The sequence below is a fragment of the Chiloscyllium plagiosum genome, unplaced genomic scaffold (genome assembly GCF_037043375.1).
Source record: "Chiloscyllium plagiosum isolate Xiang-an unplaced genomic scaffold, Cpla_swu_hap1 HiC_scaffold_11, whole genome shotgun sequence".
NCBI classification, from domain to species: domain Eukaryota; kingdom Metazoa; phylum Chordata; class Chondrichthyes; order Orectolobiformes; family Hemiscylliidae; genus Chiloscyllium; species Chiloscyllium plagiosum.
Window position 1 is genome coordinate 26529262 of NW_028270149.1, and position 25812 is coordinate 26555073.

The 25812-nt window shown below is 37.6% G+C and overlaps 1 protein-coding gene across 4 annotated transcripts in view; it reads right to left on the reverse strand.

The window, feature by feature from the left end:
- Nucleotides 1-1183: 1183 nt before the first annotated feature.
- The window catches only part of atrx (ATRX chromatin remodeler), a 238029-nt gene continuing 213400 nt past the window's right edge, over nt 1184-25812 (reverse strand). For all 4 annotated transcript variants that reach the window (XM_043704988.2, XM_043704986.2, XM_087991918.1 and 1 more), the window contains 5 exons: nt 11551-11700; nt 10348-10473; nt 9450-9545; nt 7588-7716; nt 1184-5712 (listed from right to left, as the gene is read on the reverse strand). In XM_043704988.2, the coding sequence (XP_043560923.2) occupies nt 5413-5712; nt 7588-7716; nt 9450-9545; nt 10348-10473; nt 11551-11700 (801 nt within the window). In that variant the 3' untranslated portion in view covers nt 1184-5412. The remainder of the gene's footprint in view (nt 5713-7587; nt 7717-9449; nt 9546-10347; nt 10474-11550; nt 11701-25812) is intronic.

Consider the following 25812-nt stretch of genomic DNA (forward strand, 5'->3'; position numbering starts at 1 on the left):
GGGTTCAATTCCCGCCTCAGGCGACTGACTGTGTGGAGTTTGCACGTTCTCCCCGTGTCTGCGTGGGTTTCCTCCGGGTGCTCCGGTTTCCTCCCACAGTCCAAAAGATGTGCAGGGTCAGGTGAATTGGCCATGCTAAATTGCCCGTAGTGGTAGGTAATGGGTAAATGTAGGGGTATGGGTGGGTTTCGCTTCGGCGGGTCGGTGTGGACTTGTTGGGCCAAAGGGCCTGTTTCCACACTGTAATGTAATCTAATCTAATCTTTACATTGAGGGTGATAGATTTAGGACAGATATCAGGGGTAGTTTCTTTACTCAGTGGTAGGGGCGTACAATGGCCTGCCTGCAAAAGTAGTAGACTTGCTGATGTTAAGGGCATTTAAATGGTCATTGGACATACATAAGGATAATAATGGAACAGTTTAGGTTAGATGGGCATCAGATTAATTTCGCAGGTTGGCGCAACATTGAGGGCCGAAGGGCTGTACTGTGCTGTAACGTTCTATGTTCTACACTTGACACCCTCCAGGACAAAGCTACCCATTTGATTAGCACCATATCCACCAGATTCAACATTCATTCTCTCCACCACTGACAAAGTAGAAGCAAGTGTGTACCATCTACACTACGTACTGCTGTACTCTTCCAACAGTTTCTTCAGAGATTACCTTCAGAATGTCAAATGCTACTAGCAAGTTCTCTCTCAGTCTGGAAAAAGCTGACCTCTGGAGACCTAGTTGAAATAAGATCACACATATTGCTTACAATATGTGTGATAATTCAATCTGACCACCAGCAAAGAGGTGACCAGAGGCCAAACAGCAGCTCAATGAATGTTTTCACCTAAATACCATGATGTAAGTTTTTCTGGACATACATTGTCCACAACCAACACGTCAAGGCAGAACTACAAGAACTTGGAACAGATTGTAAAAATAAACTTCAGATCTTGTTTACCGACCGGAGTGGGTCAAAAATAAAACCAACTTCAGCGATGGCAAAAACAAGTGCAACTCTCAAAGGTGCTTTATACACAAGCAAAGGCAGAGGAAGATTGTACTGTGACGGCAGATATGAAAAGGCTATTTATATACAGAAGGGGAGAAACGACCTATACTATACATGGGACTAAATTAATGCAATTGCTAGGAAGTATTTGTATTAATAAATAATCTAGGCATAATTTCAATTTTGTCATTTTTATTGAATATTAAATATTAAAATTTAAATGATTTGATACCACTTGCAAAGGTAACAACACAACAGTGTGCGTACTTATTCATCCACTACAATTTCTATCAAAACACACTGCCAGTTTATTTTACACACGATGATCCCTATGGGATGAAATTGTATCAGTTCTACGGTATTTACGGTAGTGAATAAATACAGTTGAAACAATTTCTAAAATATATAGAAAGCAAGCAAGACTGTTACATCTTCAAAGCTGTTAGAATTCAACAGCAAATAATGGTTTTTGGGCTCTCCTTTTGCTAATCAACTAGGGTACGTTTGATACAAAAACATATTACTAAGCAAAGAATGCCTTACATCCAAAATTAAGGACAATACGAGTTAGAAAATATGGTATTTACCATTTTCAGTCTTAATACAAGCTGCAACATATTTATTGGTTAAGCAACAGCAACTATGTAAATCACATCTAACTTTATAAAAATGAACAATTCGAGTGATTTAAATTTTTTTTCAACCACAACCATTATAGTTTCAAAACTATTTCCTGGTCAAATTCAGTGCTAAATACAGCACTGATAGAATATAAACAAAAAAAACCCAAAATTTAAAGTGAAACATAGGAGAAGTCCAATTGTTGTTGTATATCTCGTCTCAAAAGTTTGACTCTGTGCATTGGCCTTATACCACTATTGTGCTACCCATGGCTTCACCTTTTGTTTTAATGAGACCAGCAAACACCTTTGATTTATATTGTTAGAATACCTGCTAAAACAATTGCTGATAATTTTTACACTGCAAGAGATCTTGAGCAGTACTGTTTGTTACAAAATAATAATTCTAAAAGATAAAACGAAGCAAAGTGAAGGACAGCAATGGCAAATAAAAACCATAAACTGCTGCAGCCTTGGAGTTTAAAATTCCATCCGCTGCCCTCTGTTGCTACATGGCCCCACCATCATGCCTTTACCTGAAAGACATTCAGAAACTATTTCTCCTGGGTTCTTAAACACATGGAAATCAAATTGCTAAAGATTTAAATTTTAAATCTAAATGCCTCTGCAAGTGCACAATATTATGTTATCTTTTAATTTTGTGTCATCCAATTGTAAAATGAAAATGGGAACTGATTTAAAGCATGTTGACAAAAAGTCAAATTCTAATTTGAAAATAAGGTGTTATGACACAAATCAACTAAAAACATCATCCCACTGAATGAACAGTGAAGTGTCTGGTACAACAGAACTTATGTACCTTTTAAAGATCTGGACAGAAATTTGGTTGTATTAGACCATTCTTAACATTATGAGAATGTTTGATAACTTAGCAAATCACTGCTTTGGCACAATCTTAGAAAGGCAGTGGGGAAAAAATGACTGACAAGATTTCACAATGGGAAAAATAGAGTCTGTCAACTGAAATTTACTAGAAAGCAAATAACTGTTGAGCAAATGGATTTGTTTTTAAAAAAAATGAGCAGTCGACTAAAAGTCTTACCTTTCAATTAGACAAACTTAAATCAATGGAAATATTTGACAGAACATTACACAACAGAAAAAAGTTAGAAACAGTTAATTTCACTGCACATTCCAAATAAGATCATCTGAATATAGTCTTACAAGGCCTGAAGACTAGAAAACATTTATATTTCATAAATCACCCCAATATCAAAATAGCCATGAACTGCGAAGATTTTAAAATAAATGTTGAAGCCTAGAGTGCAGAATAGCTTTATTTTTGGTTTACATCAGACTGACAGTATTGGTGAAAAATAAAATGTGGATTAGCACAAAATATGGTTAACACTGTAAATCTATAAATTAAATAAAGTATATAACTACATAATATGAACAGAAACAACCTGACAGGCTTCTAAATTTTATATCATTTGTCCTCTAAGGGTTCTTCAGTCTTTAATCAGAAGTATCCACCACAAACCACAGGAGGAAGCCAAGATTCCCAGGAGGAATTCAATCCATACAGTACTTTTAACAAAATTAAGTAACAATTAGGATTTCACTGCAAGCTGGCAATTTTTTGAGGGTCAAAACTAGAAAACAAAATACTAAATTCCATAAGCAGCAACTCTCAAAAGTAGAATTAATTCTGTGCGATTCTGTTACATGGAAATGCTTCCATTCAAAAGGAGCAGATTTTCAGATATATAATGCAATGACCTTCCATACAATGAAAACCATAACATTCAATAACTTGATCCAATCTTGCCCAAGCTGGATGCCCTTGCAGTCTATACAACACCTTTCAGGATACTTATGAATTTCAGGACTTACTTGATTGAAAACCAATTTTTCATTACACTAGTTGCCAGACAGTGCAACTCTGCAGATATTCCATAAAGTGACCTCAAGAATAGAAGTAGATTTGGTTGGCTTCACAGAATCTATTTTCTATCCACATGGACAATAACATAGAACACATTAAACAGCTACGTGTTTTAAATGCCTAAGCAGATGCATGTTGTCTAGGTTTATAGATATAAGCTAGGTTCTCTATGCATTCGTCTATTAAAATCTATTTCCATCTTAATTGGTGATGACCAAATGGTAAATCTTTCCTTGCAATTAAACTGCACAAATTCTTTAAAAGAACAGCCTAGAAATTAGCTCAGATCATGTAAAGTTGATGAACCGTCAGTTTCCAGAACAGATTATTTGAATTTATATTAAAAAAGCTATGAAGTTGAATTTCCAAGCAAGCTGCAAGAGTTGCATGCTGGGTTCCCAGCCTGTCAGGGACCAACAGCAGTTACCAGTAAATGGCTCAACAACTGAGGTGACGGAACAAATTATTGGTGCAACTGAAATTGCTGAGTAATTCCAGGGGACAACATATATAATTATGCAATCATGTCCATCTGGTAGAATAAAAATGTTGCTGCTCTTGGATTAACAGCCACAATAACTTTAGACCAATGATGACAAAGCTAGCGATCTTTGCTTAAACTGAGGTTACCCACTGTCTATAAAGACCACAAGAACATTTTTGTGACAAGTACGTGGCTAGTTCAAGGATCAATGATGTTTCTGGTGACATCTTTACATCATACCAAATGACAGGTTCTGTCCAGTTGGAACATATCCTTGGAACAGTAACTCTATGAGTGCATTTAAACAAGGACCAGAGGAAATATAGAAATTCCTGTCTTGTTACTTGTGGAATTAGAACATCCACATTTTGGATAGAAACCAACTCCAGGAAAGTAAAGAAATTCAAATGACATGGATTAAATCAAATCAACATCTAGGGAAGGCAAATAGCACTCCCATAACAGATCATCACTGGATGTATACCTAAAATTGATGAAATAGATAACAAAGAGTTTCTTCGCATCCAATTATTGTCTAGCGCATATGAAAAGCAACATTCAGCTCACTTCGAATTGGGCTTAAATTAAGAAAAACGATTTGAATGCAATATGGAGGTTGAGAGGAAGAAACACTGTCAGTACATCAATGCATTGCAGAGGGGTTGCAAAGGATGAACCTAACTACTTTTATCAAGACTGAAGGCATAAATCCACACATTTACGAGACTGACCCTCATCACCAGATGACACCAAATAAGTCTTCCAGTCAGCATTTAATGATATTATCCACTAAGTCTACCCTTTACATTTCAGCAGTTCTGAAAATCATTTTCTTTTGGTTCAATAGATGGAGGAACTCAACTACCAAAGATTGTGGAAAAGTACTCATTTGTTAGATTGAGACACAGGAGTTATCACCAAAACAGAAATACATGAAGGTGCAACATCATTTGTTCCTTTATCAACTGGTCTTATATCTGAAGTTCATTAAGTAATGTGGCAAAGATAACATTTGTTAAATTATATTTCAATGGTCGACGAGTCCTGGATTCTCAACTTCTCATCTCCTCAAAAAACTTTTTAAAATTTTCACATACATCAGAATTAAACAAAATAATTGGCAGAACAAAAAACTTGGAAGAAAACATGTTCTCTCCCTACCAGTCACATATTTATTAAGGCTATATACAATGTTTAAAGATTCCGTGGAATCTCCTATGACAATATTACCTCTGATGATTTCAGCACGATTCTATGCACTTAAGTAGTGTCCCAACTGCAAGCTACAGTTATACATTGGTCACTTGAAGCTTTTCTTTTTCAGTTCAGCAATGTGCTTGCTACCGTAGCAAAGGCACAAAACTACATTTCTATAATCTCTTCAGCAATGACTATTTCTTTGAATTTTTTATTCCTTGTTTGAGCTGTGGGGGTCCAGGAGACTGTCCCTTCATCTGCATGGCTGCAGGTGGTGCCCGTTGCAAAGGAGGAGGTCGCATACCAGGTGGAGTTTGTGGATACATTGGTAATCCTCTTAAACCAATGTGTGGATAAGTCATCATTGAACTAGGATTTCTTGAAGTCATAAATTGGTTTAAAAGTGGGTTCATTGGAAACTGTTGCTGTGCTGTCATCTGGGTGAACTGCTGCTGCCTTCGGCTCATTAATATTTGTTGCACAGACCTTATCAGCTGTGAAAGAAAAGCAGAAGTGAGAACAGAATATGTATACAGGGTTCAACCTGCAACGTGACTCTAAATTCTTTCAGTCACAGCATTTCTCAGATCCCTATGCTAAGAAGTTCTGATCTTACCATTGTCAGAGGAAGGTGTGGAGTAGAAGCTAGATATTCTCTCAGGAGAAGAATAGGTTTAATTGAGAGAGTAGTGCGAGCTACAGAACTCAGTAAGCGTAGGTAAAAGTTTACTTCCTAACCTTGTGACCTAGAATACCTAAAAAGATGTCATCAAAAGTTAGGTTAGTGCGATATAACATCAAAACCTGAATACACTGGCCTGTTCACTTTGACTTGTTCACACATTACAGTACAAAGTAGGTGCTATCCAATTAAATTAAAATTAGAATGTCCAATTGGCCAAACCTATATCAGTTAACACAGCTGCAGTAATCAAAGTAGCTTGTTTATCTCTATCTGCAAAGAACCACTTTAATGGTACTGAACTGTCAAATCACCACTGAAGGAATGCTTGGGGAACCATTACATAAAATGCTTTTCCACCCACAAGGATGTACCCAATTTCAACTCAGATCTTCGAAAATAAAGTTGCTTAGACACTGCTAAATGGAATCCTCAAAGATGTTCAGTTTATCCAGATGTTCAATACTCATTTGGATACAAACTGTTCTAGAAGAAGCTATTCAAACAGTGATTCCTATTCCTGTGGCAAGAGGTTTATTTTGCATGTGGTACAGAAATTAATTTCTGGATGACAGTTCCTGAACTGGAAAGGTGGATATTTCCAAGAAAAGCTCATTTGAGAAGGAAACATCAATTTGTGTAATACGTAAGTAAATAAATTGAGTTAGTGAATTAAATTGTACAATTTTCAGTAAAATGAATTATAGTTATTAAAAAGATTTGACTATTTGATAATACTGATGAAGGGCTTTTGCTCCTCGGATGCTGCCTGAATTGCTGTGCTTTTCCAGCACCACTCTAATCTAGACTCTGGTTTCCAGCATCTGCAGTCATTGTTTTTACCAATTTGATAATACTGTTTTATAAAAAAATATAAACACTTGACAATTTCCAGAAGATAATTTATAATCTTAAACAGTAACTTCAGAATTTGTAACCAGTCTTAACACAGGTCTTCATAGGAAATTAATCCCTTGATACAAGTTGTACATTTTAATGACACCATAGTAACTTGTGCAAATGTGCTCTACTAAGAAATGTAATTAATTAAGTGGCCTTGTGGAGCTCCTGAAAATTGTATTTATATCTCAAATCTCTGCTGTATGTCAGCTACATGAAGTTTTACCTATATAGCAACTAAGTGGACCACGTTACTGAAAGTTAGTCATTAATTCGGTTAACACATTTTGCATAAACAACTAGCAATTAGAATAGAAACGTGAAAATTGTATGCATCCTTTCAATCAATATTCAATATAAAAATATAAAGTCAGTGATAAAGAATAAATATATTCAACAGGATAAGCTTGTTTATCTAATTGTTTCCAATCTAAAGGGTTTATGTTTTTGAAATTGTGAATTGACATTTTTAAAAAACATTTTCAAACCAACCTTAGTTGAACAATGAAGAATTTTCAATTTTAATGAAGAAATTGGCAAAGACAGATGTGCCCCAAAAACCAACTCTTCTTTACCCAGTCAGTTAACTGAATAAAGATAGCAAATGTTTTTGCGATTTAGACTTTTGACATCAGTGTTTATTGAAAAAAAGGGCTACTATGACAAGTCTTTAAAAAAAAAACACGAGCTGTTCAGCGATGCTGGAATGGGTGGGAATGGAACCCAGGCCTTCCAGGTCAGGGGTAGGGACACCACCACTGTGTCACAGGAGGAGTATAGTTCTTACCATCTGCTGCTTTGAAAGGACATCATTGTACATGGCTTCTCTGCGTTTTATTTCAAGTTCTTGACTGGCTTGTTTCGTCAGTGATACTGCTTGAACTTGTTCCTCAGTCAGGTTGGGATTCTCTTTCCACTAAAGAAAAGAAACAACTGTTAAAATGACTACCAACCTGGAAAACAAGCAAAAAAGACTTGCGGAATTAAAAGTTAATCTCAACCTGGTTGGTTTCTTTACAAGTGGCCAGAAAATTCTGGCTGAAAACAAGTTCCTAAGTAACTTGCAGCTTACATATTTGCAAAGCACATGAACAGAGAACAAATTTATCTGAAACTAGTTCACGTTTTGTCAATAAAAACAGGAAGACAGCTAACGATCCGCATCCATGAACACCAACTAGCCAAGAAACGACACGACCAGCTATCCTTAGTAGCCACACACGCAGATGACAAGCAACATGAGCTCGACTGGGACAACATTACTATTATAGGACAAACCAAAGAGAACAGCCAGGGAATTCCTAGAGGCATGGCACTCATCCACAGATTCAATCAATAAGCACATCGATCTGGACCCAACGACCACTGCAATGGACAGCTGGAACTGACAACCGGAAGCGGCAGAGACAAACCACTATAAATGCCGGAGGAAACATCACAGAAGCGCTTCACAGGAGGCTCCCAAGCACTGAGGATGTCACCTAGACAGGGGACGAAACGTCTGCAACACAAATTCCCAGCTCGGCGAACAGAACCACAACATAATGGAAATCTTCAGACTTGACAGGATGAATTTTTAAACTCTGTTCTTATGCCTACAGATGTGGCTTAAACAGGGTTAATTTGTCACAATTATATATAAAGACAATTCTTTGCATTTTATGCTTTAGTCAAGGTGTTGAGATCATAAGCTATTCTAATCAAATAATAACTTTCAAACTAACAAAAACAGAATTGGGTCTAAAGCATAATTAATTAAATAACAAAGCCGCTCAATTTTGGTTTTGTCTAGCAATAAAAAGACTAAGACAAGCCAACTTTGTCTCCTTTTCATGCAAAACACGAGGTTAGCATTCTCGGCCAAACCCACACAGTGCCTCCAAATTCCGATGAAGACTTTGAAACCTAGACTAAAAGCATGGCATGAGGAGAGGCAGTAGAGGTGTCTGGCATGACAGAAGTTTCCTACGGTAGGCAAAGAACTAAACAAGAAACAGATTTTTCTGAAGAATTCTTTTGAGGAAAAAGCTTAGTTTGTCTTACAGGTGTGACAAACACTCCATCAAAAAGGAACAACTAACTTGCATTCCAATTGAAAGAGTTCTTAAATCGTTACTCTGCAATTTCCTCAATTTACATTTAAAAAAATCTAAAAAAAAGATTTTCCACCAGAGATTGACTGTCTTTATTACAAGTCCTTCAGTATTTAATGAGTAATAATGATTTTTAAAAAAAACCTACAGGAATTCAGCCAAATATCTTTTATTTTGACCAAAACCATGTGTGAACAATCAGCCTGCTCTAAAATAGCCAGCACAAAAGCCAAGATTAACAGTATTAAAATGGTGAATTATTTTGTTTTTAATTAAACATTTTTATAACCTTTTCTGTGTTTAATGTTCCGAAGCACTTACAAAATGCTCCAACATACAGCACTTTTGAGTCTCAGATCAATGCAAAGTTATAAACCACAAAATGATGTAATGTGTTTTATGAAAAAACGGCTTTGATGGTGAGAAACTACGTACTGCTACTAAAAGATCAACTTGATAGCAGCAACAAAATGCAGATATATTTGAACAGTCTACTGCTAATTAAAATAAATTACTCTTTTTTTTCCTTCAAGGGATGCATGCTTAAATGCCTTACCACTTGTGCAATTAGGTCTTCAAGAGCCTCTGCTCTCACTCCTGCTATACTAGTACTGGCTTCAACGACCTTTTCCCTGCCTTGATTGATAAGATCCTTAAGAAAAAAGAAAAATCTCAAATAAGAAGGAGTACAGCAAAGATCACATATATACAATATACTTAAATTTTACTTGCAATAACTTAATCATTATATGATCAACAAAATAAGACTGAAGCAATCCTTACAATCATGTCTTGCTCTAAGTGTGAACCAGGAGGACAGACTAATTTGGGCATTTTTTTATTATTCGCATCAGGAAAATTGAAGTGATTTCTGAATGCTGACCAAAATATATTGCATATAGGAATTCCCTTCCTAACAGGACTGTAGGAGTGCCAATCATCCATCTCACCTTTAAAATTAAATTGTCACAGCCATCATTCATGCAAATTATACTGACCATGTAATTACTACTGAAACACAGTAAACCGGCTGTGTGCAAAATGTCAGCATTACGACTGATCAACTGTTGAGTTTTTGGAGCAGGGAAGGAAGGAAAATCAAGTCAACCAGGAATCACACACCAAATCACAATATCTATGAATAGAATCAAACATAACTGTAAAGTTACATCTTTTTATATAGAATACTAGTTACCAAAGCAAACTTCAAAAGCAATTTAAGAAACAGCAACATCTCTGGCTTAGTTCTGTAAATGCAGTTAAGTTTATGTACTTTACAACTCGAAACAAGTGCCCTTCCACTGAGAATTAACAAACAGAGATGTAACGCTACAATATAGTATTATATTGTATTAGAACATATTAATCTCAGAGTGCTTTTAGCCTCAAATAGCCAACCTAATTACTATTAAGGTATTGAGATCACTAGTTAAGATGTAGATCATATTACCCACCTCCAGCTGTTGATTACTCATCGTGGACAAAGTTGCTATGTTGAACGGAAAATGTGCAGCCTGCAAGCCGAAATTGACAGCAGGGAAATTAATCCCGCTTGCAACGTTAGTCCGCAAGGAGAGACCCTGGGAGGAGATTTTTAAAAAAAGTCATGTTTTTCATTCTAAAACCTTCCAATGGCATGAAAACTTAAAAGTTTATCTTACAGCCCGACAATATCTTCTTATTCAGATTGTAATAAAGTGAAATTTAAAACCAACTATCCATGAACAATGAAACTTCCTTCACTGTTTTCCTGTTATCTCCATTGTTGCATTTTAATTATTCAGCTTAAACAGGAATTTAAAGATGGTCATTTCGATCATTTCCCTCTGATTACCTGACCAACTTGATAGAGACTAATTTCTGTTGTGTGCTTAAATCAGAAAGCATGTGGTCATGGCCAGACTGAATAGTATTCTAATATTATTGGCATTCATAGAGCTCTATAGGTATATGTAGGTTTAGAATATCCTGTGGAGCTGTGAAACAGCAAACAGTTGGAACCCACACTTGAAGTTGCCCAGATTGCTGACAATTTATATCCAAACTTTCTGTACATTTCCTATGACTGCAACGGTATGAAACAATCAAGAATCTGTAGTTTTAAAGAAAACCACAAACCCTCCCCCCACCACTGCTGTCTGACAGCCTATTTGTGCTACAAAGGTCTTCAAATTCCATCTATTTTAGCGAGCTTCATGGTATCTGGATTCCTCCTTTTCTAAGTTACTATTCCTTTTAGGTGGGCCTATGAGATTTTATTGAGATGATTTATTGTAACATGATCTGCATAAGTAAGTGCATTCAAGTACAAGTTTACATTTGGTAACAAAATGGTTTCCTCCATATTTTTCAATAAAACTCCCACAAAAGCCAAGTTCCAATCATTTCAAAATAGAAACAAGAAAATTAAATGTTCAAGTTTAAAAATGTTGCCAATAGTAACAGTTACATTTTGGTTATAGGATTTAAAACTTTTTCAAGATTAATTGTGCCAATAAACTAAATGGTTCTATACATATTAATCCAATTTTTCTATCAACGTTAGGGTGATTTCCCTCTATTTTTAAATTTGCACAGAATTGTTATTTTAGGCCAGATATATTATTCTCTATCGGAATTTAAATGTTTGACATTACATTGCAGTTAATGTTCCTTACTTTCTTTTCTGCTTCATATTCAGCCCATGCTGCTTTTCTGTCCTCCTCACTTAGCTCTTCTTCCTCCTTGTGGTCCAGGAGAGAGTCATGCTCGTGGTAGCCCACAATGAAATCTTTCTGGTTTTGAAGTATCTCTGCTAAAATGTGATCCTATTTAAAAAAAAATGCAAACATTATAGCTGCGAAAGCAATGCTAGCAATAATTAGAATATTTTGCTTAAAATAAAACTCAATCCTGCACTTTCGGTCAATCTCAAGATCACTACTAAAACAATAAACTACTAACATCTCGTTCATGTTTTAAATTGCTCTTTATGGAAAAAGAAGAGTTCAATTCAATAATTCTGTGATCCTAGCTGAAATCAGTAGATACAGTAAGTAGTTGGCAACATGCATCACATTTCTGAACTTTTTTTAAAAACCAGTCAGTTGACTCTTGGGAGAACCAGAGCATACTATTATCTATAATTATATTCAACATCTTTCAAATTCAGAAATATTTCATGAATTATCCTGAAAATTTAAGACATTGATTAAAATAATTCGAAGAGTTAACACAATAACTTGCAACAACACAGGCCAGTCAGCAAGATTCAACAGTCATTTGTTAAGATAATGGTCACTGATCCACTGGTTACAATCACAAAGTCTGGAAAACAACTCACTGTTTTCAGTCTTTTTTTCAAAAAAAAAATCCATGCAGTCAAGACTGGGAGTATCAACTTTGTTCACTCACCCTTTTATGTGGTTCTCTGCCAACACTATCATAAAAGCCAAGGGGACAGCAATGTGTTAGCTACATCAACCTTTTCTGTTACATATTCCAAAAATGTCACTGGATTAGTCAAACAATCTGATTTCACAAATCCGGGCTGACTCTCCTTAATTGACATAAGCCTTTCAATAATTCTTCAAAGATGCATCAAGAATTTAAAGACATAAGTATTAGATATATGTCCATAATCAGAATAACTACCAGTTTTATACTTCTAAAGTACCAGTCACTATTAGCTGGCTGCAGTACACTAATTGTCACAAACCGATTTTTGGTGAATGATGTACAGTACTGATAAATCTAAATAAAGATGCATTCTTATAAATTACTTGCAAGATCAGTCTTAGAGAAATGGGGTGTCACAGTGAACAGCACTGCCAGGGACTTGGCTTCAATTCCAGCCTTGGGTGACTGCCTGTGTGGAGCTTGCACATTCTTCCTGCTTCTGTGTGGCTCCGGATGCTCTAGGTTCCTCTCAGTCCAAAGATGTGCAGACTGGTGAACTGGTCATGGTAAGTTGCTCAGTGTCCAAGGATATGTAGGTTAGGTGAGTTAGCCATGGGAAATGCAGAGCTATAGGGATAGGGGTGACAGTCTGTGTGGGATACTCTTTAGAGAGTTGGTGTGGACTTGTTGGGCTGAATGATCTATTTCCACACTGGAGGGGTTTTATTCAATGCAGAATTTAACTGATGGACGTGTCCTAGATGATGCAGAAAACAAAAGACAACCTTTTTTAAAAAGGGTATGTGTCTTTAATGATGGTTGTTTTCCTACCTTGCAAATGAGAATCTATTTAGTTAGAAACCATTAGCTTGCAGGGATAATTTATGTTCAATTCCTGGGACTGTTACATTGATTTGTGCTTATAAAAAGTATGAGTTAAAACAATTTTACAAAAAAGCCAAATTGCGGTCCTTGGTATATACAAGCCATAGGTTCCAAATTAGTAATTCAAACTGGTGCAAATGAAAATTGCACTGAACAACAATTCTGTCCTAAAGGTGGCTGTTTGTCAAACAGGTTCAATGTATGTTCCCCAAAATTTTAACGTTACCAACGACATGAGTGAGAAGATCACCGAAGTCACACTGTGGAAACATGGATAAGGCATCCAGCTCAAGAAGTGACTTAAATGTTTCATATTTTCAAATAAAACCAACTTCTCACCCATTAGGTGATTCAAATACATTTTTGCTGGGAAAATAAAATCATTTGCTTGTAGGGTTTGTATACGTTATAGGTAAAGCTGTGCTTTTTTTTTTAAACAAATAAAATGTCAAAAGTACCATTGCAACCAATGCAAGATTATTGAATACAATGTCTTAGAATGCAATACATACTATTCAGGCAGTAAAGTGACTGAAATATGATGCATATTACATTCAATTGTCTCTGTTTGCTTTTCTTTGTCTAAGCTTTACTGCTCATTTAACAGATGCAAGTGATGAAAAGGTGAAAGCCCCTTCAAACAAATATAATTCTTAATTCATTTTGGAACAGCAAGACACTGAAATGCAAATTCTTCACAGAAAGGACTCACTGCTTACAAATCCCTTTCCACAATGCAATAATCAAAGGATGAAAACAATTCAGGTTACTATAAAAATTCTTTTTTTATTATTTTATTCTTGATTGTGGTCTGAATTGGCTTGAGGATTGTGCTACAATAAAGAACTTAAGGAGGAATCGATCTTCCTCTAAAAAGGAAACTGAAAGACTTGCGAAACAAAAGGAACCCTGTCCATCAAATCTTAAGGACTGGTACCATTGAATGATCCCCCCCAGTATTTGGGTACAAGTCAAGTGGAAGCAGGTGCAGTCATGTCAGCATGCAACTATGTAACTTATCACATGAAATTACTGACAGACAACAAAGCAAATGACAGACATTTAATATGGTTAATTTTAATTTCAATGTTCATATAGGTATCCCCCACTATCCAAAAGTAGAGCGTTCCTTTGAGGCTTTTCATAAGCTGAAAAGGCGCAAAGCAAAGCAGCATTAATTTATATGGAAAAAATGTCACCTTTCTCCGCAAAAGCAAAAATCCTCTTCAGATTTCTTTCAATTAGATTAGATTACCTACAGTTTGGAAACAGGACCTTCGGCCCAACAAGTCCACACCGACTCTCCGAAGAGTAACCCACCCAGTCCCATAATTCTTAATTTCTCTAGCAAAAACAGGTACCAATGTAGGTTTTTTTGTAAAAGTGGCGTAAAGCAAACTTTCAAAAAGCGAGGGATATCTCTATAATTAAAATCATTAGTTTCTATCTCAAGTTCTTTCAGTTTGAATTTTTTTTTAAAAAATGGGTGTAATTCAACACTCGATAAAATGGTTTCACAAGGCCAGCGATGGATTTAGCAGCAATTATGAAGTTCATACACCACTAAATAAAAACCCCTCAGTTTCATTGCATTGAGAAAGGTGCAGCTTTTTCCAAAGAACCCCCAAATTGAAGCGGCGGGGGCATCTCCTGGAGAAACAGAATCACTGAAGTCAACTTTAACATTATTGTGGGCGGCACGATGGCACAGTGAATAGCACTGCTGCCTCACAGCGCCAGAGACCTAGGTTCAATTCCCGTCTCGGGCAACTGTGTGTAGTTTGCACGTTCTTCCTGTGTCTGTGTGGGTTTCCTCCGGGTGCTCCTGTTTCCTCCCACAGTCCAAAAATGTGCAGGTTAGGTGAATTGGCCATGCTAAATTGCCCGTAATGTTAGGTGAAGGGGTAAATGTAGGGGAATTGGTCTGGGTGGGTTGCTTTACAGAGGGTTGGTGTGGACTTGTTGGGCTGAAGGGCCTGTTTCCACACTAAGTAAGTAATCTAATCATTATTAATCAGAGCATTTGCAGAAACTGATTGTTTCACAGGAATAAGGTGAATGCCAACAATTTCATGACCACCACAGCATCTGGGTTGATATGCTAATAACAAATTTTCTTGAAATCTGTAAGCCAACCTAGAACGCTGGTTGCAAAATTGGAGATCCATACTTCATTCACACAGCGTTTCGATAAACAGTGGACAATTTTTTTTAATCAACAACATAGTCATAGAGTCCTACAGCGCGGAGACAGGCACCTTGGCCCTCCATACCGACTGGTCCAGTATAAATGGAGTGATATACAGGCACATTTAGTTCCATTTTGCATAACTGCTCCAAGTTTCTGCACGGATCAAGATTTAATTTTTATTTAACTTCCTTGGCTAACATTGCTGCCAAAAAAAGGTAAACATTACTATGCAAATGAGTATGAAGAGTGCAAAGGAATTTTTTGATAACTCTCCCTTACTTCAGTGAGTAGGTTAAGACTGCCTTCTAGTCCAGCCATTCTCAATGGGGGCCATATGGCCCCCTTAGGGGGCCTGGCACATTTGAAGGGGGCCACAGATAGAAAACTGAGAAAAGGGGAGCACCAAGGATTTATGGGAGCCCTGGTAATTGAAACAATGAAATAACCAAGCAACAAACTTCATTGAACTCAATGGTTTCCCTCCTATTTATAATATCGTTCCAACACAGTTTGAATTGGGCACACCTGGTAAATTAATTGTTTAAGCTCCTCCCACACAGCCTGACTTCAGAGTCAGTCGGAAATCAGACTACACCGGCTCAACGTATTGAATCAAGGATTCTCGCGTCCATTATCACCATATATCATTATCCGAAGATCAGCATGTCTTGCTAGGATTTTGTATCCTAGCTCATTTGTTCGTTATTTTCCTTGTACGAAGTACCTCATGACTATTTATAATATTTTCAGAAATAATCCTACCCAGGAGTTCCTTGGCGAAAAAGTGTCAGCAGTATTCAGTGGAATACTTATTGTATGGTTTCACTGCATCTCTGCAAAACCCATCTTTGCCCATGTATTTGAACTGCAAGACTACATTGTCAAATGAAAGCATGAAGCCAAGCAAATTGAAAAAAAATTTGGATACCGCACATCCAGATAAGAAGGATAAGCCCTTAGATTTCTTCAAAAACCTTGGAGATCATTTCAAGAGAAGACCTACGGCAAAACAAATGCTTACTCAAGCATCACAGAAAGTAGAGAAGGGTCTTGTGTTGTATCACACAAAATTAGTAAACTGATGGCTAAAAATTGAAACGCTCACAACATTGATGAGTCGCTTATCCTGTCTTCAGTGTCCATAATAATATCTCATGTCATGAATTTGAATGCCAAAGCAGCAATTCAGGCAATTCCTTTGAGTAATTTCTATTTATCTGTTCGTGCTGTACCCCTGTTTGAAGGGGGGGGGGGGGGTGGCGGGGTGGAGAGAGAGAGATGGGGCCTTGCAACCTGAGAAGAGCTCCTAGGAGGGTCGTGGCCAAAAAATGGGTTGAGAATCACTGTTCTAGTCTACAGTTACTGGAAACTCACCATGACTACAAAGTTTCACTTTTTTATATTCAATCACAGAATGTGGCTGTCACTGGTTGAACTCTCTGCATTCTAGCTTGTTCTAGCTTTATTGTTAATCAGAACAATTGAAGAGAATTTCATACTAGAAACAATGTGGAAAAATATTTCAAAAGCTGTTTGGAACTCATGTTTTTAAATCAAGAACCCAGGACTGATCAAATGGCCTTATTGTAAAACTGACTTTCAAAACAGAGCCACTAGCACAAATCATCTCTTGGACTTCAAGCAATCTAGGCTTTACCACCAACACTTCAGAAAATGGACTGCATTCCCAGATGGAATCCATCTGCCCGAAGGTAATTTTAAAAAAAAAATCATGTAAAGCTGAGACAAATGCTCTGGGTCATACTTTTAACTTCCAGAACTGCTACTTTGAAGGGTATTACAACAGAAGACGAAGTCAGAAATGTCAATCAATTGCATTGTAATACATAGCTAATCCACAGCAAGAATGGCTAATCACCGAATCATTATGGTGCATGCGGGGGCCAGTCAGTTACATTGTTTTTGAGCCAATTCTACTGACTACTGTTTGCTTTCTACCCTATATCCCTGAACATAATTGCTACCCAGATAATCATCCAATGGTGTATTGTATGCCTCCAGCCAGCCTTTACCACATTTCCAGGCAGTGGATTTGATACACTAACTACGGTCTGCAAACAAGTTTATTCCTCATATCTTGCTTTGTTTGCATATCACTTTAACAAAGCTCTGTACTTTTGATGAGGAAAATGTGCTTTTTAGTTACAATTTTCAAAGAAAGGTTAAGTAGTCAACAATATTGACCAACCAGCCAATTGTAAATTTTCTACATTTCTCTGATAAACCTTTCTTAATACTGATTCTATAGCAAGGGTATTTGCCCTATACAGACATACCTTTTAATATAATCTTGAGAATTTGTGTGTTGGTTACTTATTTTTTGAAAGGCTTTTACAAATAACAGGGTCATTTTGTTCTTCTAGAATATTGGTCTAATACAGTATATGTTAGCGAAAGCAGGGACCCCTGAAATATTCATGTAAGATTGTTATAAACCTATCAAATAGTATTAGCAAACAGCGTAAACATCAAGGGCTTGTTTTAGAATAATTATGGAGGATTGATTTTAGCTTAGGAAACCCAGAGATGATGTTTTAGAACAGCTTAAAGTCCTGATTAGGGGTCAGAAGCACAATATCTGTTCTCTCCTGGAAAGGAGTTCTGAACAGCTCCAGAAATAATTTATCTTCGCAGAAATTTTGTTTGTGAAACTTCTGGACCAGAGTTTTTGGTTATAAATCTGCAGATTATTAAAAGACGGAGGAAGTCCAGGCTTTCAGTTTTGTAAGCATACATGCAGGAAAACTTCACAGTTCACAATAAAGAGCTGGGAAGGATCAGAGAAGTCAAACAAATATTTGAAGTAAAAGGGTAATCTCTCAATAAAATTTTCTGTAAAGTGGCGTTAGAAAGTTCCGTGAAAACTGTTTTGCTGGCATTTTAAGATCTTTCTACATTTTGATGCGTATTTAGATAGCTTGTTTTGTATAATTTTTGTTCCTAATCAATAAATTACTGTTTTATTGTTAAAGAAAATCTACAGCCTTGCACAAGGTGTCATGAATGCTTTTTATGTTTATGAATGACCACATTAAATTAAAAATTCATTTTGCCAAATTAAATTCTGCGATCACACTTGTCCAGTAGTAATATCAGCTGGGATCATAACACGCAGTTAAAATAAATTTCATTTTAATAAAGTCTTGCAGTTTCCTCTTTAATGACAAGATACCTATTCTGATTTCATGCTAGTCAGAGCAAGCACCTGAGATCTTGTCCATTCCTGTTTCAAGTTGACCATTTGGCCTCTCAAGCCTGTTCCATCATTCAATGAGATCATGGTTGATCTGTGGCCTAACTCCATATACCTGCTCTTGGCCAATATCTCTCAATACCTTTGATTAATAAAATTGAGTTCAAATTCACAACTGATTCAGCATCCAGTGCCATTTGTACAGAGTTCCAAATATATATCACCATTTGTAGATTTCCCAAAATCTCTCCTGAACAGTCTGACCTAAACTGTCAGGCTCTGACCCTTCGCTCTAGAATCCCCAGCCAGTGGAAATAATTTGTTTGTTCATCTTTATCAACCCTCTTTTCCTGTTAACATCTAGAAGACTTTAATCAGATCACCCCTTAACCTTCTAAATTCTAGAAAAAACAGGCCTAATGTGTATAATCTCTCCTCATAGCTCCTGAAATCCACCAGGTATCAATCTTGTAAGCTGATGCTGCATTTCCTCCAGCACCAATATATCCTTCCTCAGGTACGATTCCCAGATCTGCTCACTGTATTCCAAATGGGTTCGAACCAGGGTTTTGCATAACTGAAGCATAACTTCTATAGCCTTGTACTCTCATACACTAGATATAAAGGCCAGCATTCATTAGTTAACTCAATTATTTTCTGTACCTGTTTGTGACATTTTAAAGATCATGCACCTAAACCACCAATCCCTCAAGTTTCTTTGGATATTCCCTGCATTTAACTTCATACCATTCAGAAAGTGTCCTTTTTCACTTTCATACACTGAACTCATTCTGCCATAGTTTTGCCTATTCACAGAGCATAAAATTATAGAGCCACTGATAACGTGTTGTCTAGTGCCATCAGCAACACAGTGGAACTCAGTTTCAATTCCCCTTGTAACTGTAATTTTCTTGAAAAGGTGGAAAGTAAATTCCTGATTTGTGGAAGACTGACAAAATACTTGTTCAACTTGTCTGCCACCTCTTTCTACTCCATCACTATTTCCAAGACTCTTTTTTTCAAGGACCAACACTTATTTTGTTAACCTGTCTTTTTTTTTTAAATATCTGAAGAAACTTCTATCTGTTTTGAAATTTTTGGCTAATTTTCTGTTGTACTAATTTTTTTGATTTATTTTATGTAACTCTTTACTGTTTATGTACTCTAGCCTATTTTATGATCTGCCACCTATCTTTGCAATTATATTGATCTTTTTGACATCAATGTGTCTGATAATATCTTTGTCTTTTTAGTTAATTATAAGTGGCAGCATCAGCCTTTGGAATTTTTCTTATTTAGAGTCATAGAGATGTACAGCAGGAAACAGACCCTTCAGTCCAACTCGTCCATGTCGACCAGATATCCCAACCCAATCTAGCCCCACCTGCCAGCACCCAGTCCATATCCCTCCAAACCCTTCCTATTCATATACCCATCCAAATGCCTTTTAAATGTTGCAATTGTACGAGCCTCCACCACTTCCTCTGGCAGCTCATTCCATACCCGTACCACCCTCTGCGTGAAAAGGTTGCCCCTTAGGTCTCTTTTATACCTTTCTCCTCTCACCCTAAACCTATGCCCTCTAGTTCTGGACTCCCTGACCCCAGGGAAAAGACTTTGTCTATTTATCCTATCCATGCTCATGATTTTATAAACCCCTATATGATCACCCCTCAGTTTCCGACGCTCCAGGGAAAACAGCCCCAGCCTATTCAACCTCTCCCTATAGCTCAAATCCTCCAATGGCAACAGCCTTGTAAATCTTTTCTGAACCCTTTCAACTTTCACATCTTTCCGATAGGAAGGAGATCAGAACTGCACGAAATATTCCAACATCGGCCTAACCATTGTCCTGTACAGCCGCAACATGACCTCCCAACTCCTGTACTCCGTACTCTGACCAATAAAGGAAAGTATACCAAACAGCTTCTTCACTATCCCATCTACCTGCGATTCCACTTTCAAGGAGCTACAAATCTGCACTCCAAGGTCTCTTTGTTCAGCAACACTCCAGAGAACCTTACCATTAAATGTATAAGTCCTGCTAAGACTTGCTTTCCCAAAATGCCCTACCACGTGATTACTGTTAGGAGGTCTACACACAACATTCTCAAGTGACCTCTTGCCTTCATTGTTCCTCAACTCTAACCAGACTGCTTCTATGTCCTAATTTTCTGATCTTTGTCTTTTTATTTGCTGGAATGCATCGATTCTGTGCTTTCTGGAATATCCTTTAAAATATTTGCCACAATACTCTACTAATAATAATATCCCTTAATACTCATTGTCAGTTCACATTTACTAACTCTACTTTCATATGTTTGTAATTGCCAGTGTTTAAATTCAAAACAACAGCCTTGGATCTACATTTCTCTCCCTTAAACAGTCCTCAAATTTAAAACTTATTATGCTTACTGCTACCCAGGTCAAAACCAGATCTAGTTCAGTCTGCTCTCTGGCTGGTGCCACAAAATTTCTAAGAAATTGTCCCAAAAACATTTTACAAATTCCTCAATTAGACTACTTTTTCCAGTGTGATTTTTCTCATCTGATTACTGATGAGAAAGGCCATCGAGAGTTATGGGGAGAAGGCAGGAGAATGGGGTTGAGAAACAGCAGCCACGAATGAGTACAGTGAAGACCTGAAGGGCCAAATCGCTTCATTCTGCTTTTGTGTCTCATGGTCTGTATGTAGGTTAGAATCCCCCACAATAATACTTGCGTCCTTTCAACAAGCTCCTATTATTTCTTCCTTGATATCCTGCCCTACCACGTATTTACTGTTAGGAGATCTACACACAACATCCACAAATGACCTCTTGCCTTCATTGTTCTGAAACTCTAACCAGACTGCTTCCATATCCTAATCTTCTGTTTTTAGGTTGTCTTTGTCTATGATGATGATATCATCTTTAATTGACAGTCACTTCTCCATCTTTTCATAACTTCCCATTCTTTCTGAAAGTCATACACCCTTCAATATTCAGGACCCAATCTAAGTCAGCCTGCAGCCACACATCAGAAATGGTCACTAGATCATACTTATTTTCTCAATTTGGGCTACTATTTCATTTGTTTTGTTTCAAATACAGTGCTTTCAGCTGCCCTTTATCTTTTATTTTTGCAACTTGCAATCTTCGGATTTGCTTTTTAGATTTGCATTTTTTGTTCCTTCCTTTCATTTTATCTGTTTATCATTTCCCACATGGCTTCCCTCCTTTGTTGAGTTTTCCCTAATCTGATTCACTAATGTTACAAATTTGGCCCATGCCTCCACTTTTCATTTAAAACCTGCTCTAACTCCTCTAATTACGTGGTTTTCAAAAACACCAACCCCAGTATTATTCAATGTAGTCCATCCCAATGGTACAGGTAAGAGACTTTCCCCAGTACTGGTGCCAATGCTATTCTAACTCAGAACTGACTTCTCCCACATCAGACCACTCTTCACTGCAAGCTGATTGCTGTTCATTCTTCCCAGTCTGCCTCACTGTGATTTGATGATGACACACTTGGATCCTACCCAACTTCCCGGTTCAATCATAATTCATGAAGTCATCAAATAACCTGACCAATGATCTCCCACGGAAGGCTGACAATCGCCAGTAAAAAAATTCTCAAATGCAAGACATCAATTTAAATTCACAGCTTGTGGCACAACTCAAAGTGTTGTTTTTTTATAAAAATATTTGATACTTCGAAAGTGTTTTCTTATTCATTTCATTTGTATTAGCCAAATCTTCATTTATTTTCTTTGCTGCTACTCATTAAGAAACAATACTTGTCAGGAGCTTAAGAAATCATAAGGGCAGAGAAAAGTTACTCATTAGAGATTTTGGGTGCAGCCATCAAATGAGAGACTGAACAATTGTTAATTTATGTCCATTGATGGTTATCAGGAACCTCGTAGAAACTACTCAAATTCACAAAACACCAAGCTAAAACAGGCAGATGATTGAGGAAACAACTTGCAAACTAAAAAGTTGGATGAAACAGCATCGGCTAACAGTAGGGGAGAAATTTAATACTGACAAGTATAAATAGCTGCAGAGAGGAGAAAAAAGGGGCAACATAAGGATTTGATAAATATTTTAAAATAGTTAAGGGTGAATCAGAAAAGAGATCTTGATTGACAGAGCAAATGCTGTACTAGATAGTCAAAACAGTCAGAACAAATCTTTCTCAAACTAAGTTTGCAAACTTACTTTTACAAACAAACCTTCTCCATTAACTGCAAGCCTCATTCCAGCAATTTTTAAACTGAATTAGAGTTTGCAAGCTGTTTCCAGTCCAATTCCAAGGTAAGCTTCATACCCCATATTCTCTCCATCCCAGTAATGTCTTTGTTTTGCATCCCTCTATCCTACTTCAGTTCATCTCTCATTGGAACTCCCAACATAATAGTTTTAAGAAAATGAGACAAAATCCATTTTAAATGCCACTATGATCAATCTCCTAGGTTTCTCATGGCAGCATGTGGATTAATCTTTTATTCTTGGATAATCCAGAACATTCCTAGAGGATGACAATTGTGCTTTCAGCTGTGGAGACACCTGGAATCCCCTCGTTCCTTCTCCTCTGTTAAAGCCAAATTAAAAATCGTGCTTGGAACAAGCTTTGAGCCCTAACCTTTCCTCCTTTTGCTCGGCATTGATTTTGCCATTTGTCACTGTAGCAACGTGGGACATTTTGCCTTCACTACAACAGTGGATATACTTTATAATAATTAAACTGGTGATGCAGATTCTTGGGATGTTCAGGGGTAATGAAAGGTGTGATATTAGTGCAGTTTCTTCTTTCTCTCTGCACAAGATAATTCTAGCACTGTTGCAATAATTTATTCTAGCAACTGAGACACAGATAAGGAAGCCCCAGTACAATCACAGGAAGTTATGAGTTTGATGTCCAGCATCATGGGATTGATGTACAGAAAAAAGCCGAATGAAACATTTTTTTTGCCAGCCACAAATGATATTGGAGCTCTACAAAATAAGGAGTTACTTTGAAACATTAATTTTAGAATTTACTTCCAATGAAACGTTTTTAGAAGGCAGTGGAGGCACAGGCTAAATAGAAAAACTTAGGAATCAAGTCAGAATGTTCATCATGGACTCTGGGTACAGGAGAGGAAGCAAAAGACAAATCATTTGAGGAAAAGTATGTGATGTAATAAAACTGTGTTTCAATCTATTTCAACACAAATACCATTTTCCCTTAAGGTCCATAAATGTTATTCTCCCACAGCTGGGGTCTCTGCCCAGAACCACCCAAATTGAATCCATTAGTTTTGCTTCAACCCAATTTAGTAGCAAAGCACCTCAAGTTAATGATAAGTCACATTCTACAACCTTGATGGATTATCGTTACTCATGAGGCAGAACTTGATAACACCATCTTTTTTCCACTGCATTGCTACCGTCAGGATCTCATCTTAACCTGTTTATTCATCACCTTGCCGACACACAGCAACATGAACCATACAGTTATGGTATAAGTTTTGAAACATGACGATACCAATCTCTACCTTTCAACCATTTCTTCAACTGCCTCAATGCTGTCAAAATGGGGTATTACCAACCTACAAAACTCCCAACCCATAGCTACTGATTTCTTCCCTCTTCGGGAAAATGTCAAACAGCAAAAAGATTGTAATTGTGGCAGTCTGTTCAACTACAAGACTGCATTCATTTCAATGCAACCAGCCTAACAGGGAAGGCAGATGAACTCAGGGTGTGGTTAGAAACATGGGACCGGGATATCATAGCAATTACAGAAACGTGGCTCACGGATGGACAGAACTGGCAGCTTAATGTTCCAGGATACAAATACTACAGGAAGGACAGAAAGGGAGGCAAGAGAGGACGGGGGGAGGGGTGGCGTTTTTGATAAGGGATAGTATTACAGTTAGCAAGGTTAGATCTCACGGAATACAGGGAGAACTAGCCATTTGGGGATACAGAACTGGCTCAAAGGTAGAAGACAGAGGATGGTGGTGGAGGGTTGTTTTTCAGACTGAAGGCCTGTGACCAGTGGAGTGTCACAAGGATCAGTGCTGGGTCCATTACTTTTCATCATTTATATAAATGATTTGGACGTGAGCACAAAAGTATAGTTAGAAAGTTTACAGATGACACCAAAATTGGAGGTGTAGTGGACAGCAAAGGTGATTACAACAGGATCTTGATTAGATGGGCCAGTAGGCTGAGAAGTGGCAGATGGAGTTTAATTCAGATAAATGCAAGGTGCTGCATTTTGGGAAAGCAAATCTTAGCAGCACTTATACACTTAATAGTAAGGTCCTAGGGAGTGTTGCTGAACAAAGAGACCTTGGAGTGCAGGTTCACAGCTCTTTGAAAGTGGAGTCGCAGTAGATAGGATAGAGAAGGCAGCTTTTGGTATGCTTTCCTTTAGTGGTCAGAGGCAGGTGGTCACGTTGCGGTTGTATGGGACATTGGTTAGGCTGCTGTTGGAATAATGTGTGCAATTCTGGTCTCCTTCCTATCAGAAAGATATTTTAGATTAGATTAGATTAGATTAGATTCCCTACAGTGTGGAAACAGGCCCTTCGGTCCAACGACCCTCCAAAGAGTAACCCACCCAGACCCATTGCCCTAAGTGACGCACCTAACTCTACGGGCAATTTAGCATGACCAATTCACCTAACCTGCACATCTTTGAACTGTGAGAAGAAACCGGAGCACCCGGAGGAAACCCATGCAGACAGGGAGAGAATGTGCAAACTCCACACAGACAATTGCCCGAGGCTGGAATCGAACCTGGGTCCCTGGTGCTATGAGGTAGCAGTGCTAACCACTGAGCCACCGTGCTGCCCCCATGTTGTGGTACTTGAAAGGGTTCAGAAAAGATTCACAAGGTTGTTGCCAGGGTTGGAGGATCTGTGCTACAGGGAGAGGTTGAATAAGCTGGGGCTCTTTTCCCTGGAGCGTTGGAGGCTGAGGGATGACCTTAGAGGTTTATAAAATCATGAGGGGCATGGATAGGATAAACAGACAAAGTCCTTTCCCTGGTTGGGGAGTCCAGAATGAGAGGGCATAGGTTTAGTATGAGGGGAAAGATATAAAAGAGACCTATGGGGCAACTTTTTCAAGCAGAGGGTGGTACATGTACGGAATGAGCTGCCAGAGGAAGTCGTGGAGTAGTACAATTGCAACATTTAAGAGGCACCTGGATGAGTATATAAATAGGAAGGGTTTGGAGGGATATGGGCCGGGTGTTGACTAGATTGGGTTG